The sequence below is a fragment of the Garra rufa genome, chromosome 24, assembly GCF_049309525.1.
Source record: "Garra rufa chromosome 24, GarRuf1.0, whole genome shotgun sequence".
NCBI lineage: Eukaryota > Metazoa > Chordata > Actinopteri > Cypriniformes > Cyprinidae > Garra > Garra rufa.
In genome coordinates, this window is record NC_133384.1 from 11,216,187 (window position 1) to 11,233,236 (window position 17,050).

Genomic DNA, 17,050 nt, shown 5'->3' on the forward strand with positions numbered 1-17,050 from the left:
TTATTTAAAATTGCATTATAATTTCCTGTGTATTTGCATATATTTTTGTTTAATAAGGGGTAGCAGAGTAAGAACTGGGGGAAGACACATCAGACTATCATGATGCACCACTGTGACTCAAACACCGCAGTTATCGCTCTGACCACAAAGATGTCCATTAGAACAGGAGAGCTTATCCAGCTTCACGCACTTTTCAACTCGTTTTTAGCACAAACACAAAGCACTTTTTCCAAAGCTCTATATAACTTTAAACTGTTGGAGCCTGATGACCAGCTTATCCAGCATTTGTGTTACATTTACAGAAAAATATAGATTTTTTTTGTTGATTTCACTGTGTGCACGAATAAGGTACAGCCTTTTGCACTGAAACACCACATGCTAAAGTGGAGCAACTATGTTCCTCTTTTTAAAGAAAATTACACCAATTCACTTTCCACAATCAGTGCATGTACTTCAGTAGCACTTCATGAGGGCTGATCAGAGGTCAGGATGTGAGGCAAAAGCATGAAAGACATTTTGTGCTCTTACTGCGAGAGAAGCGTGGAGGGTTATCGTTGACGTCGGTGAGTGTGACCGTCACAGAGGTGCTACCTGACAGTCCACCCATCTGACCCACCATGTCTTTGGCCTGAATGATCAGCACGTACTGGTCTCGTGTCTCTCTGTCCATGTTGGGCAGGGCTGTCCGTATGATGCCTGAGGAAAACACAGAGCCTTTAGTCTGGAGGTAAATACTGATGTGAAAAAACAATACATCTAAAAACACCAAACAATCACCCACAACATGAATTTATTTTCGTTTATTGTTTGAAAATGATGGTGCTCATACATAATCCAATAACGGGCTGATATTTGGTTGGGCTGATATGCGTTGATCCAACAATACTGCAAATAATTTTAGTCAAAACAAACCTTCTGTTTTGTTGGTTTGTTTTTAAGAATTACAGTTTTTTTTTTTTTTCAATCTCTAGGACACATTTGTCAATACTTTTTCATAACTCTTTCCACAATGAAGCACAACAGCAGTCTGTGGCTAAACTGTGATTAATTGATCATTGCTTTGGCACAAAATGCCAAATTTACACAAGTTATGCCAAGTAATGGCAAAACTCAGTGTACATACAGGCCAAATCGCACACGTTTACACATTCTTTTCTGTTAAACCCAATCTTTAAAAAATCAAAACTGTTACAGAATAGTTGTATCCACAAGTTTCTTACGCCCCACGAGGCCTTGCGTCAAAAGTGGGAGTGTCTTTCGGTTCAAAGTAAGCAAGCGGGACGTGAGAATTATTCGTTCACCAGTTGACAGTAGTGATGGGCAAATGAAGCCTGATGAAGCACTAGGAATTTCCTCTGTTTCGGGAAAAGATTCTAAGATTTGAGTGTCAAAAACAGTGCCATCTGGTGGTTAGTAAAAAATAAAGCAGCCAAAAGCCTGTGAAAGAAGCTCCGTCGTACAAAACATTCACCTCACATTATACAGATTGACACAAGCCTTCTTTTTAGATTTAAAACTTTAAAGACCTATGGCGTTCCTTTCTGAAATCTGAATAAAAAAGTTAATCTTAAAAAAAAAAAAAAACAACACAAGCCTTGAATCAAGGCTTCATCTGGCACACGTACCCCTTAACACAAGCTCTCAGTTCAAATGTCACATCACTAGTTGACAGTCATTCAAGATTTAGGGTTCAAAACTTGCCAGTGATGTGCGAACACAACTTCAAACAGCTCATGTTGTCCCTGAGCACCATAATGACATCTCTCATAAAGGTTTGCAACTTTACAAAGTAAACAATGATCTGAAAAACACTTAGCCTCTGGTATATTACTTCCGCCACCTCGCTGGAAGTGGTACTCACATTCTTCTTGACAGTGTGTCAGAATTGATAGTAGTCATAAAAGAGTGAGCACAAAGTACCCGGGTGACCTAATACATTGGCATGATTCTGAAAGGTCACGTGATAGTAACAACATGATGAATGTAGACCTCTTTTCACAAGTGCAAAAATATTTGAAAAAAGCAAGGGCTAAACAAGACGCATTGAAAAGTTAATTCAGTAGATTAAAGAGAGAATATTAACTATTTACAATAGATAAATAAATAAAGCCACCGGTTACAAAAAAAAAAAAAAATATTAATATATATATATATATATATATTTAAATGAAGTTCAGGTTCACAGATTTTTTTAATTTGTATGTTGAACAATCAACAAAGAATCAGACAAACAGGGAAAAACTTTGCATTTTGTTTTAACCACAGTTTCGAAATGTGACATTTTCAACAATCAGTTGGGAATCAAAACAAAAAACTTAGTACTTTGGTTTACAGTCTCTGATTCACATTCATTTTTCCAACAATCTGCAAAAGTCCAACATGAAAAACAAAACTTGCACTGAATTCCAATGTTGTCCTTCCACCTATTTTGTAGTCCAACAATGAAAAAGAAAACAATCAAACTTGAAAACTTGCCTCTGAGGAAGTAGAATCAGGGATGCATGTAAACCTCAGCAGATTCAACACTCCAATGATATATATATATATATATATATATATATATATATATATATATATATATATATATATATATATATATATATATATTAGTGGTGGGCCGTTATCGGCGTTAACGTGCTGCGTTAACGTGAAACTCTTATCGCGTGATAAAAAAAATATCGCCGTTAATCTATTCTCAAATTTGGGTTGGGAGCTGGGTCTAAACTACGCAAGCTATGATGACTTTCACCTTGATAGTTTAACGCGGATGTATACCGAAGACTATAGAATATGGTCGCGCGTTTAAGTCTCCTCCGCCAAAACACAGACGGGATCGCGTCGTCCTCCATTCATAAAAACCGAATCTACTATAGTGAAATGCCACGTAAATTCGTCGTTTTTTGGATTCATAAATCAAATGTTGGTCAGTCACTTAATTCAAATCGCGATATGGACTAGTGTATGTGAAAACTGAAATGCAAAAAGACCGTTTTAATATGAATCCGGTATGTTCCGTTTGCCTAGCTGTATGTATGCATTGCGGAGACGAGCTTTTACTACACGCATACTGAAACACACGTGACGCTCCCGGTAATTTTTGGCATTTTCATCTCACATGAACAGATAAACTCAATCTCCCAAACTGCTGTGAGTGTCACTTTTACCGTTTCATTTTTATGAAAACTAGCATCATATCATACTGTATGACACAGAAACTTCACAGCAACCTGTCAAAATAAAAGTATGGTGTAACATGTAATGGGTTGGGTAGGTGTTGACGTTAAAAAAAACACAATCTAATAGGTAGAAAAAATAATTTCATTGTTAGTTAGTTAGTAAACACAAGTACATCTAATTGAACATAATTTATTTTCATCAACAAATTATCATAGAACAGCTTTATGAGCTTTATGATCCATTCTCAAAGACTTTAAGTCATTATTTGGGTAGCACACATATTCTGAATGCCTTCAGCAGAATTCAAATTAGCCATTTTAATCTAGATTAATCTAGATTAATTCCAAGATTTAATCTAGATTAATCTAGATTAAAAAAATTAATCTATGCCCACCCCTAATATATATATAAGAGACTTCTTTCACTCTTCAGCCAGTGTCCAGAAGTGCATCACGCATACACAGATGATCATCAGGCAACGGTCCACCCGGCCCAAACACAGCGAGGTCTCTGTAATGCGGCGACAGCATATGACTCGATTCAGGTGCCCCGGTCTCTCTGTTCATTACTGCTGCACTCTCCTGCAGCACCACCCTAGATACACATGTCCTTACTTCCGAATAATTGCCTTCGCTCGACCATAATGCTTTAAAAATCCTCGTTTTTTTTTAAATCCTACGTTTTTTAATACTGCCGCAATCTATTACAATAACATACCACAAAAATAAATAAGACAGCAATTTTCTTAACTCTTCTGAAGGTCTTTTTTAGACACGCCCCACAAATTACATTTTCCACATGTTATAATAAATGATCTGTGGGATATTTTGAGCTGAACTTTTACAGACACATTCTGGGGACCCCCAAGACCAATATTACATCTTGTAAAAATGTATATATATATAAATAATAATAATAATACAGTAAATGCTTATCACTGAATCATTAATTCAGCTCAAGAAAATGTTGTTTCTGTTTCTAATAAGTCTTCCATGTTAGACCTTTCAAGATTAATAAACCTTTTAAAGCAGTGTCACGCAAGAGCGTGTGCTCACCGGGAAAATGCTGGTACACCAGATTACCAATCCAGCCTTGTTTTCAAAATCAAAATTTCCCCCTTGGGCTTCTTCTAGAACACTGATGTGACTGGAGTGTTTATCTTATGCAAGATGTTATATATTTTAACAGTGGTCAGAACTGTATTACTTTAGGTCTAAAACTGCAACTGTCTTTCAACAGCACATGAAGTTCATTACATTTCAATAAAAAAAACATAGACATAGAGTCTGGTTTACACTCACCATGTCTGTGAGTTTGCTTGTGCATGACAAAAAAAGCATGACTAAATTTCCTTCCTAACACTGTGTGTGTCTTTGTGTGTGTGAGAGAGAGATTACAGATGGAGTAGGATCCAAATGCAAGCTTTATTAAAAGAGTGTAGTCAAAACAAGCAGGGTCCACACCAGCAAACAACAATGTACCAGGGCAAACAGAAGTGTAATCCAAGAAACAGGCGATAGTCAGGGCAGGCAGCAAACGATCACAAAACAAGGCAACAGTCCAGGCAAGGCAAAAACTAAGAAACCGGGAAAAGAAGGATTCACTTTAAGTTGCCTGCTAGCAGCAAAACAAGATTCAGCAGTCAGTGTGTGTGTGTGTGTGTGTGTGTGTGTGTGTGTGTGTGTACCTGGTATTCATCATGTTGTGGGGACCAAATGTCCCCACAAGGATAGGAATACCAGTAGATGTTGACCTTGTGGGGACATTTCTCAGGTCCCCATGAGGAAACAGGCTTATAAATCATGCACAATGAGTTTTTTTGATGAAGTAAAAGTGTGCACAATCTCCTGTGAGGGCTAGGTTTAGGTGTAGGGTAGGTGTAGGGCCATAGAAAGTACGGTTTGTACAGTATAAAAACCATTACGCCTATGGAATGTCCCCATAAAACATGTAAACCCAACATGTGTGTGTGTGTGTGTGTGTGTGTGTGTGTGTGTGTGTGTGTGTGTGTGTGTGTGTGTGTGTGTGTGTGTGTGTGTGTGTGTGTGTGTGTGTGTGTGTGTGTGTGTGTGTGTGTGTGTGTGTACCTGGTATTCATCATGTTGTGGGGACCAAATGTCCCCACAAGGATAGGAATACCAGTAGATGTTGACCTTGTGGGGACATTTCTCAGGTCCCCATGAGGAAACAGGCTTATAAATCATGCACAATGAGTTTTTTTGATGAAGTAAAAGTGTGCACAATCTCCTGTGAGGGCTAGGTTTAGGTGTAGGGTAGGTGTAGGGCCATAGAAAGTACGGTTTGTACAGTATAAAAACCATTACGCCTATGGAATGTCCCCATAAAACATGTAAACCCAACATGAGTGTGTGTGTGTGTGTGTGTGTGTGTGTGTGTGTGTGTGTGTGTGTTTTAGTGTGTAACTTAAATAGTCCTCCTAATGAAAAAAAAAAAGTGAGCATGTAATCAGTTCCCAGATAGGGGATTATGGGAAATGGAGTGTGGGAGTACAAGGACTGGATCCACAACGAGATCATTACATTGGTCTATGTAAACAAGATTTGATTATTACATAAGTTCACTTGTCTGTAATCTTGCATGTGACAATATTACTAATTATAGTGATCTAGCACTTGTTCTACACTACTACAAACTGGAATAAGTAGCATTTAAAAGGTATTATATAAAATAGTTGACCCACACTTCTGAAAAAAACGAAAATAAAAAAATATATCTGCAATATGAATACTGAGAAAAAAAAAGAGTTGGTGAAAAAGATCCTGTATATTACTACATTACTTGTACACATTACACCGAATTGACATGCATTATAAAAATAAAGGCATCATATATAAGGTATAATTTACTGATTTAGTCATACTCAGTCTAAAAAAAATAGTTTCAATGCACCCACAACTTTGAACTCAGTGATTTTAGGCTGTCCTTATTCTTCCTTTCCCGGACCGGAGAAGCTGTGTTTGACACTAATGGCTTGCTCTAGTGGGCTGACACACATGCTAGTCATTCTGTAGGTGCTACATCAGTTTAGTTTGTACGTATTAAATTCTTGACAACAGTTCTCTTATAACAACTTTAGACACCTTAATTGCTGAAAATACACCTAGTCCTTTTTGCGTCAAACTTGTTGATGCTCTCAGAACTTGTTCCACTCCACTGTCCATCCCACAATCCCCTGTGTAAGCTTGTCTCGCAGCCTGAACGAACTGGTAACGCTTGTTCAGCTTTGCTCACTTCACACAGAGGGTGAAATAGAGTTAGAGTCTGTAAAATAATCACAACAGAAGTGAATAGACCTTGACAGAAATAGTACAACTTCAGATTCACAATAACGGTTAACTTCTGAATATTATATCATATTTCACTAACAAAATAAACACCATTTTTTTTCCTCTCATTTGAACAGGAAAATACCAGGCCTGTTATTTGTGACATTCAGGCAGATTACCTTAAAACGTGATTTCAGTAATTCAGTCATAAAATAATGTTATTGTGCTTTTAATGTGGTCAAGAGTGATTTGGTTGTGAACTAATGACACATGTAAATTATAGGTGTACAGTGGGGATTTCTTACATTGATTTTGTTTTAAAGAGAGTTCAAATTCACAGCCTAATAACAAAAAATTATGCACTACTCACAGGGGCGCCGCTAAGGGGGGGGATCTGCTTTGGTGTGGTAGGGGGGGCCCAACTTCATATTTTGTCATACGACCCAAAATTGCGAGCGGCGCCCCTGACTACTCATATGCAGTGTTTGTGTCATTTCCAGTCATGCCTCTGCAATATAATACAACTCAGATGTGGAACCTTATCTGAATCAAAAGGAAAAAAGTCCATGAAGGATGAACAATCCAGCAGATACAACAGCAAATTACATGCAAATTACGTTTTGGTTAACACCACAGACATGCTCAAAGAATAATGAGACGGGTCGACATGCTCCTCTCCCTCAGGAAAGCGAATGTAACAAGCAGACCTACAGCCTCCTGTCTGAGATTCACAGCCACAGTGCTTTGCAGGTGGCAGCTGGAGCACAGTAGGATGCTGGGTAATGAGACGCTGCAGGTACAGTATGAACACTTACACTCACACACACACACACACACACACACACACACATACATGCATAAACAAAAGTATAAACAAATGTGAAAACACACACAGACCACAAACTGAAGCACCCTCACAGCAAGTCAACATGCAGGAGAAATATTTTCACTTGTCCTGTGTTTCTGCTATGTCCCCTGATGTAATTTCGTGCTTCCAAAGGCAAGCATCACTATTACTTTTGTTCATATTAATGGTTTAACAGGTGTTGAATATATTCAACAGACTGCAGCAGTGCACATTAAGTTAGAGTTCAATTTATTGATTTTAGCTCAGATTTTAATACAATGAAGATACACATTCTCTTGCAGACACTAATTGATTTAAGAGTTAAGGGTAGCCTCATAATGTATCAGATTTTCTTTCCAATCGTCCACGAAGACTATGGCCCTGGTTTATTAAAGGCTTGCCTGCATTAAAACATGGGCGCTTATGTGGTCTACTGAGGATTTCGGCTTCCATGTGCGTAAAACAGTGTGTCGTAATTGATTTAGTTTAATTGTGCCACACTACGAGTGATGAAATCCACCCATGAAATCGTCTTTCTTTCAAATTTGATTTTTAAAAATTATAAAAATAAAGCACCCAGACCACCATAGCAAGCACACAGCAGCACCCTGGCAACATTTATTTGCTCCTTCTCATCAGATGAAGCACTGTGTGCCATTGATATAATTGGCTCAAAAACTCTGTTCCACTCTATAATTTATCTTTGAATGCAAGAACAGGTCTTGGCACATCCTGTCAAAAAGGTGCCAACCCCTAACACATATTACAGCACATAAGTCATGGGCTACTTTTATGGTTAGTTTTCAGACCATACAGTGCCCTCCACTAATATTGGCACCCTTGGTAAATATGAGCAAAAGTGGATGTGAAAATAAATCTGCATAATTTATCCTTTTGATCTTTCATTCAAAAAATTCACAAAATTCTAACCTGTCATTGAAGTAAAACAATAGAACCTGGGGTGAAATCTCATTATAAAATAAAAGTTTTTTTTCTTGTTCACATTGGCCATTATTATTGGCTCGTCCTTTATTGCAACGTCCTCTTCCCAAGATAACAGTTCTGAGTTTTTTTTCAACAATGACTACGTTTACATGGGCACGAATAATGCGATTATTTCCAATAATCAGAGTAAGGACTTAATCGCAATATGATGTTTACATGTCAAGAGCAAAGTTCTTCACTCCGGTTTACATGGAATTTCCATTATTCCTATTATTCATATTGTCCGTCAATGAATTGCATTATGTTCATATTGCGCAAAGTCAACAACATAAACTCAGTTTCCTGAGCTCCCTAAAAGTGTCGCCTTCTTCGCCGTCGTCGTTTCTAATCTGCAGGCATGCGCTGCACCAGAATATTTTCTCTAACGGGGGGCTAGTCCAATATGTGGGGGTGCTAAGAAAATAATCAATATTCGTGACGTAAAAGTTACTTAATGAAGAAAGTGTGTCCTTTTTTTAAAGAAAAGCCTACACACCACATTTAACAGAAGTATAATTCAAATTTTATTTAAAACGGTCTTTTAAATTATATTTAAAACTGACACGAACGAAAAAAAATAGAGACAAACTTAAAACAAGCCCTGCATTCCAGCCCGAGCCCGACGGGCAGCAGTGAGCGCGCCTTCAGCGCATTTTTTTTAGGAGTTCCACAAATCCGCAATCGAGTGCACATAAAAGGCTAACGCATTTGCCTCACGATTGCCTAAAGATTCCTGTTCCTGAACAAGAGAGCCCTTTTTTTATAGAAAAAGCACATCAATTTGTAGATATTTTTTGAGGGCACGCAAATAAACATAAATCCTTTACAGTTACGAATTACTCTTACCTTTACGTGTAAAAAAGTCAGCGTATTTTAAGATGTTTGCAATGCAAGAGATCACGCTTGCTCCTTCATGTCCAGTAAAGCGCACGTTAGCCTCCACTCTCCGCACAGACGATAGAATATGAGTCTAACAGCGCGCATACAGGTTAAACGTTTAAAACTAACATTTTGATATGCTTGAACTCTTTAATATCCATAGATTTTCCCTGTCTGCAAGTGAGTGGCACGTCATTCGTGTAAGTCACGAGCGTGTGCGCACTCTGGTGAAAGCGACAATACTGCGATTAAGACGTTTACATGCCAGTATACTTCGATTAAAATCGGCGTGCGCCACCTATGTTAATACGATTATGCTTGCTGCGATTATGAGCTTAATCGCATTATTATAATCGAAGTATTGCGTTTACATGGGGAAAAGTTTAATCGCAATATTGCCAAAATCTCATTATAATCGCATTAAGAGGGTCCATGTAAACGCACTCAATGTCTAATGAGTTTGGAGAACACCTTACAAGAGATCATAGACCATTCCTTCAAACTGAGAATCTCTCTAGATTCTCCAGAATCTCTCTCTTCCCAACTTCATGTTGGTGCTTCTTTTCTTCAGTTTCTATAAAGGATTCAGGGACGGCCATGGTAGAAACTTCATTCTGTGCTCAGTGACACTGTTTTGTGTTGATTTTGATGTTTGTTTTGGATCATTGTTCTGCTGGAAGATGCAACCATGGCCCATTATAAGATTTCTAAGAAATACAGTCAGGTTTTGATTTTTTATCTGCTGGTATTTGCTAGAATCCATAAAGCCATGTATCTAAACAACATGTGTCCAGGACCTCCGGCAGAAAAATAGGTCCACAACATTAAAGACCCAGCAGTATTTTTAACCGTGGGCATGGGTTTTTTTTATTTTGTTTTTTTTTATCCCTGTTTGCACCAAAACTATCTGGAGGGTTAGCTGCCAAAAAGCAAATTTTTAGATTCATCTGACCATAGAAGCCAGTGCTGTTTGAAGTTCCAATCATGTCTGACAAGTGAATATGCTGATGTTTGTTTTTGGGTGAGCCAGGAGATTATTATTTTTTTTTTTTTTTTTGAAACCCTCTGGAACAACATGTGGTGATGGAGGGGCTGTTTAAACATTTGTGACCCTGGACCACAAAACCAGTCATGAGGTTAAATTTGACAAAACTGAGATTTATACATCATATGAAAGCTCAATAAATAAGCTTTCTATTGATGTATGGTTTGTTTGGATAGGACAATATTTGACTGAGATACATCTATTTCATCTTAGAAATCTAAGGATGCAAAAAAAATCAAAAAGACTGAGAAAATCACCTTTAAAGTTGTCCAAATTAGGTTCTTAACAATGCATATTACAAATCAAAAATTACATTTTGATATGTTTACAGTAGGAATTTTACAAGAAAAAATCTTCATGGAACATGAACTTTACTTAATTTCTTAATGATTTTTGGCATAAAATAAAAATAAAAAAATTTGACCCATGCAATGTATTTTTGGCTATTGCTACAAATATACCCCAGCGACTTAAGACTTGGTCCAGGGTCACATTTATTTGAGGCTTTCTGACCCCAAGACTCAACAATTCTCTGCAATTCTCCAGCTGTGATCCTTGGAGAGTCTTTGGCCGCTCAAACTCTCTTCCTTATCATGCATTAGGAAGATATAGACACAAGTCCTCTTCTAGGCAGATTTTTAACATCTTAAGTTGATTGGAAATTCTTAATTATTGCCCTGGTGCTGGGAATGGGGATTTCCAATGCTTTAGCTCTTTTCTTACAGCCACTTTCTATTTTGTGAAGCTCAACAAATTTGTTCTGCACATCAGAACTACATTCTTTGGTTTTACTTCTTGTGATGGATGATTAAGGGAATTTGGCTTTTGTGTTCCTCATATTTATAATCCTGTGGAACAGAAAGTCATGACTGGACAATTTTATACTCCTAACCACCCTGGTGTGCTAAAAAAATAATATTAATGGGAATATACTTTAGAGAATTATTGGCACCCCTATTTTAAGGGGTGCCAATAATTGTGGCCAATGTGAACTAGAGAAAAACATTTATTTCATGAGATATCCCCCCATTTTCCATTGTTTTACTTCAATGAAAGGTTACAATTTTGTGAATTTTTCAAATGAAAGATCTAAAGGATAAACGATGCAGATTTATTTTTACAGTCACCTTTGCTCATATTTACTAAGGGTGCCAATATAAGTGGAGGGCACTGTATGTCCCCATTCACTTTTACTGGATGAAAAAGCTAAGATTCTGCTTGGCTGAAAACACAGTCCAAAATTCTAAATTTCTAAAAAAATAAATAATAATTTTTAAAGTTAACTACCCAGATATAGAATAAAATTTCAGAAATGTAAGGTCACCTGTCTTGGGCTCCACAGAAAAGTAAGGATGTCCATGTACAATGCTGTACACAACTCTGGCGCTGTTGCCGTAGGTGGGGTCGTCTGCGTCTGTCGCTGTCACCTGAACCACCTTGGTACCTGTGCATCCAGAAAATATGCAAAACAAAATGCTAGTGAGTGTTAACTAAAATATGACTCATTTATTTCAGGTCTTGGAGTCTCTGCTAAGAATTGGAACTAGCCTGCCGTGACGAGGGTCATTCTCTCGGTGAATATATAGAACTGGCAAATCAAGTGAACAATCTTATCTGCTCACGACGCCCACCAAGAACGGCAACTCATCTCCTGTTTGAGACCGTCACGGCTCCTGAACCTATGCAAATTGGTACCACTCACCTCACCTTCGAGGGATCTACCTGTGTCTTTACTGCGGTCAGGCCGGCCACGTCAAGTCCAACTGCCCAGTTAGACCAGCCAACCCTCCACGGGCGGTGAGTGTAAACAGTATCTTTACCTCATCCAATTCAAGCATGAAGTTACCTATTGTTATTCGCGCTGCCAAGCGAACCATTTCCACGACTGGATGGAGGGCTTCAGCCGTGCATTGATTACCGCGGTCTCAATGAGGTGACTGTCAAATTTCGCTATCACCTACCTCTTGTCCCAGCGGCACTGGAACAGGTCCGTCAAGCCAAATATTACACCAAGCTGGACTTACGGAACGGCTACAATCTCATTCGCATCAGAGAGGGGGACGAATGGAAAACTGCCTCTTCAACCACTAGTGGGCACTATGAATACTTGGTTATGCCCTTCGGCCTAGCCAACAGTCCATCTGTTTTTCAGTCTTTCATGAACAATGTATTCCAGGACATACTGGACAGATGGGTAATCATACATATTGACGATTTTCAGATTTATTCCAATTCTCTGTCAGAACACATTCAAAATGTTCGATCAGTTCTTAAACATCTCACTCAGTATCATCTCTACGCCAAGGTCGAGAATTGCGAGTTCCACCATACTTATACATCCTTCCTCGGTTATGTCATCAGTCAGGAGGGAGTAGCTATGGAGGAGAAGAAGATGGAAGCAGTTCTCAAGTGGCCTCAACCCCAAACTCTCAAGGAGCTGCAGCGCTTTCTGGGGTTTGCCAATTTCTACAGGCGGTTCATCCGTAACTTCAGCTCCGTGGCAGCACCACTTACCGCCATGATTAAGAGTCAACCCCCATTCTTCGACATCCAGATCCAGATAAGCCATTTATAGTCTAGGGAGATGCCTCCAACACTGGAGTGGGCGCTGTACTCTCCCAACGACATGGTGATGCAGCCAAGATGTACCCCTTCTTACTTCTCTCAGAAACTCTCACTGGCAAAACGAAACTACGATGTGGGCAATCGCAAGCTTCTAGCCATGAAATTGGCTCTAGAGGAGTGGCGGCACTGGCTGGAGGGCTCGTCACACCCATTCACCATTCTCACTGACCATAAGAACCTGGAATACCTTTGATCAGCTAAGCAATTAAACCCCAGACAGGCCAGATGGGCATTGTTCTTTACCCGTTTTCTGTTTGTAGTCACTTACCGGCCAGGCACCAAGAACACCAAGGCGGACACTTTCTCACAGCAGGCATCTCCTTGCACAAATCATCAAGAAACTACAATCCTCAAAACTCTCTTGGTCGCACCTGTTCACTGGGACATCATTACAGAGATCGAGAATGCAGATCAGCAACAACCACCGCCTCCTGAATGCCCATCAGGTATGCTGTTCATTCCTGAAACACTCAAGAATCGACTGGAGTCGATCGTTCCGGGCACCCTGGAATCGATGCCACCATCCAGCTATTGAGAATTGTTTCTGGTGGCCCACACTAGCTACGGAGACCATTCAATTCATCCACAATTACTCCACCTGTCAGATCTCCAAGTCCTCCAAACACTAACGAGCAGGTTTGCTGCAACCCTTACCTCTTCCTCAACGACCATGGTCACACATAGCCATAGATTTCATCACGGACCTACCCAATTCTCAGGGTAATACCAACATCTTTACCAGTATTGATAGATTCTCCCAGGCCTGCCGTCTCCTCCTTCTGCCTAAACTTCCCACAGCCTTTGAGTCCGCCGAACTCCTGTGTAATTATGTATTCTACTTATATGGCCTACCCAAGGACATCGTTTCTTGACTGTGGACAATTCACTTCCAGAGTCTGGTCATCATTCTTCAAGCTTCTCAATGTCAACATCAGCCTAACCTAACCCTAACCCTAAAACCATACCAATATGTATAAATCGCTTCTTTTACACACAAAGTATGATTTACAGAGCCAGAGGTTCGATTACGACAGACAATCACTAATTGCTCTTTATTAAACTACTGTTTATTTGCATCTTTGTTCTTATTTTTAATGACAAAGAATATACTGTATATATATATAATTAAGAAAAGCATTGTAGGAAAATATGCAACATTGCTTGGTAATTTCGCTTTGGAGTCTTCAGAAAAGAAGAACTAATTTTTTTTTGTCTCAAAATCAACTCTGCTGACTATATCGCCTTTAAATGGCTGTAGCTCAGTTATTTGTTTTCCAATTCTAACAAGTCATGTATAATTTTGAAGGTATTTTAATGGGTAACATATGTGTGATTTTTCTCATGTGATTTGAATGCAGCTAACCAAGGGTTGCTTCATGTCCTCTTCCCACTCATTAAACTATGACAGCTGAGTTACTGCAAGAAGACTTGCCTTTAAGTATTCCCTTAAAAGTATTGTCTAGTATACTAGTACAGAAGTCTAGCATTACACCTTTGTGCTCTACCTTTAGGACAGATACTGAATGGCCTGGCCCGGTAAGTGAGGATAAAAACCATGACTTTTCCTTGCATAGGTCATAAAGCTTGGTTCAGCTTGGTCCCTGACAGTTCTGCTGCTGCAGATCCACACTATATTGCCAAAAGTATTGGCAATATAGTGTAAGACATTCTCTTGCTTAGATTATATCTTACTAAATGAATTAACCATGAAAAGAAAAACACAAAAGGCAAAGGAAATGTAGTAATTTCCACGGGTACAAATCTTAATGTTTAAGCATATAATGATATTCTAGGGGATTTTGTTCTTCTATTTTGATAGCAACAGCTTTGACAGGACCCTTTTCTATTTTAACATGGCAATGCCTCTGTGTATAAGGCAAAGTAAAAAAAAGAAAGATGGTGTGACGGTTCCAGTGAATAACTGGTGATTTCGGAGTTGCAGGTGATTGGCTGACGGGAGCGGGTACACACCTGAATCCAATCAGAGCACTTTGAAAAGACTGGGACGGAGATGGCGAAGAGAGAGCGTTAGCTGAGCTTTGGTCGTCGTTGGCTGCTCTGGAGCACTTGAGGCTACCGGAGAACGAAGGAGATGTGAGGAATTTGGGAGATCACCGCCGCCTTTGGGCCAGCTTCCTCTGCCGGGGCTTTCGCTTCTGGTGATTTTACAGACCGTGTTTGGTTGGACCGTGTTTGGTTAGACTATAGGGAGTTGGTAGATGCACAGCAGAAAGACCCTGAGTTGCAGAAGTAGTTTGATACTGCTATTTCTTCTCAGGAGGTAAGAAGTGCTGTTAGTGGATGTTTCATCCAGGATGGGATGCTTCTAAGGAAGTATGTTCCCTGTAAGAAGGATTTGTTGGATGAGTGTATAATTCAAGTAGTGGTGCCGAAACAATTCCGAGACGTAGGAGTAAAGAAGACCTATGATCAAATTTTACGGCAATTTTATTGGCCCCGTTTGAAAAAGGATATTTCAGCTTTTATTAGAACGTGTCACATTTGCCAGGTAACTGGAAAGCCAAATCAGTCATTGAAACCAGTGCCTCTGAATCCAATAGCTGTTACAAGCAAACCGTTTGAACATCTGATAATTGATTGTGTGGGACCTTTGCCTCCATCTAAATTGGGGAGTGTATATTTGTTGACCATAATGTGCCAAGCAACTCGCTATCCAGCAGCCTATGCCATTCCCAAAATTACTACGAAAGCGGTTGTAAAAGTTCTAACTCAGTTTATATCTATTTTTGGGATACCTAAAATTATCCAGAGTGACAATGATACTAACTTCTCGTCACACATGTTTGCTGAGATTTTGAAGGTGCTTAAAGTGCAACATAATCAGTCGTCCGTTTGCCATCCTCAAAGTCAGGGATTGCTTGAGCACTTTCACCAGACTTTGAAGTCACTTTTGCGTGCTTACTGTGTGGAACTAAACCGTGACTGGGAGGAGGGTTTACCCTGGCTGTTACTTGCTGCTAGGGGAGTGCAGCAAGAGAGTTTGGGGTTTAGCCCAAATGACTTAGTTTTCGGTCATCGTGTACGTGGACCTCTTTCTGTTTTGCGTGAGGGATTAGGGGAGGGAGATCCTCCGTGTAATTTGGTAGATTATGTGAATGGTTTTCATAGACGTTTATTGTTGGCTGGACTGAGTGCACAGAAAAATCTCGCTGTTGCACAAGAGAACATGAAGAAAAACTTTGATAAGCATGCTGAGAATCGTGTCTTTACACCAGGTGATCAGGTGTTGATTTTGTTACCGTCCTCTGGATCTTCGTTCTGTGCTAAGTTTACTGGGCCCTATACCGTTCTTCGGAAGTTGTCTGATGAAAATTATCAAGTTGCGACCCCAGGTCGGCGAAAATCTAAGCAGTGTTTCCATGTGAATTTGCTTAAAGCTTATCATTCTCGAAATTCAGAAGGTCAATCAGTTTCCCCGGTTGCTGCTGCTGCTTTTGAGTCTCATCAATTTTCTGTTGGGGGAGGAGAGGATATGATTGTTAATGAGGACATAGTTGTTCCTGAAGATTGTGTGTTGCTTCCGCGATTGAAGAATTCAGAGACTCTTCAGAAGTTGGATGCTCTGTTTTCACATTTGACGGATGTGCAAAACAAAGACTTAACTCAGTTGTTAATGGAGTTTCTGGGCTTGTTTTCAGATGTACCCACACGTACTCACCAGATGCAGCATGATGTTGACGTGGGAGATGCACAACCTATTCGTCAACGGTTTTATAGGGCACCAGTCAGTAAGAGGAAAGTGTTGGAATCCGAGATTCAATATATGCTTGAGAATGGAATCGCTGTGCCGTCGTGCTCAAGTTGGGCTTCACCTTGCTTGTTAGTAAGGAAATCGGATTCAACTTATAGATTTTGCACTGACTATCGCAAGCTAAATGGCATCACTAAGCCCGATGCTTTTCCACTTCCTCGAGTGGAGGACTGTGTAGATCAGGTGGGTACGGCTAATTTTGTGACTAAGATAGACCTTCTTAAGGGATATTGGCAAGTGCCATTAACGCCTAGAGCAAGAGAAGTAACCTCATTCATCACATCATCTGGATTATACTCGTACTCCGTTATGAGTTTCGGTTTACGAAACGCTCCTGCCACCTTCCAGAGATTGATGAACCGAGTGGTATTTGGGCTGGAGGGGTGTGCAGTGTATTTGGATGACGTTATTGTTTTTAGTGAAACCTGGGAACA

At 39.6% G+C, this 17,050-nt stretch overlaps 1 protein-coding gene across 1 annotated transcript in view; it reads right to left on the reverse strand.

The window, feature by feature from the left end:
* LOC141300202 (cadherin-7) overlaps positions 1–17,050 on the reverse strand; it is a 159,573-nt gene that overhangs the window by 92,092 nt on the left and 50,431 nt on the right. The window contains exons 3-4 of the mRNA XM_073830536.1: positions 11,544–11,663; positions 529–696 (exon numbers count right to left, since the gene is read on the reverse strand). Of these exons, the coding sequence (XP_073686637.1) occupies positions 529–696; positions 11,544–11,663 (288 nt within the window). The remainder of the gene's footprint in view (positions 1–528; positions 697–11,543; positions 11,664–17,050) is intronic.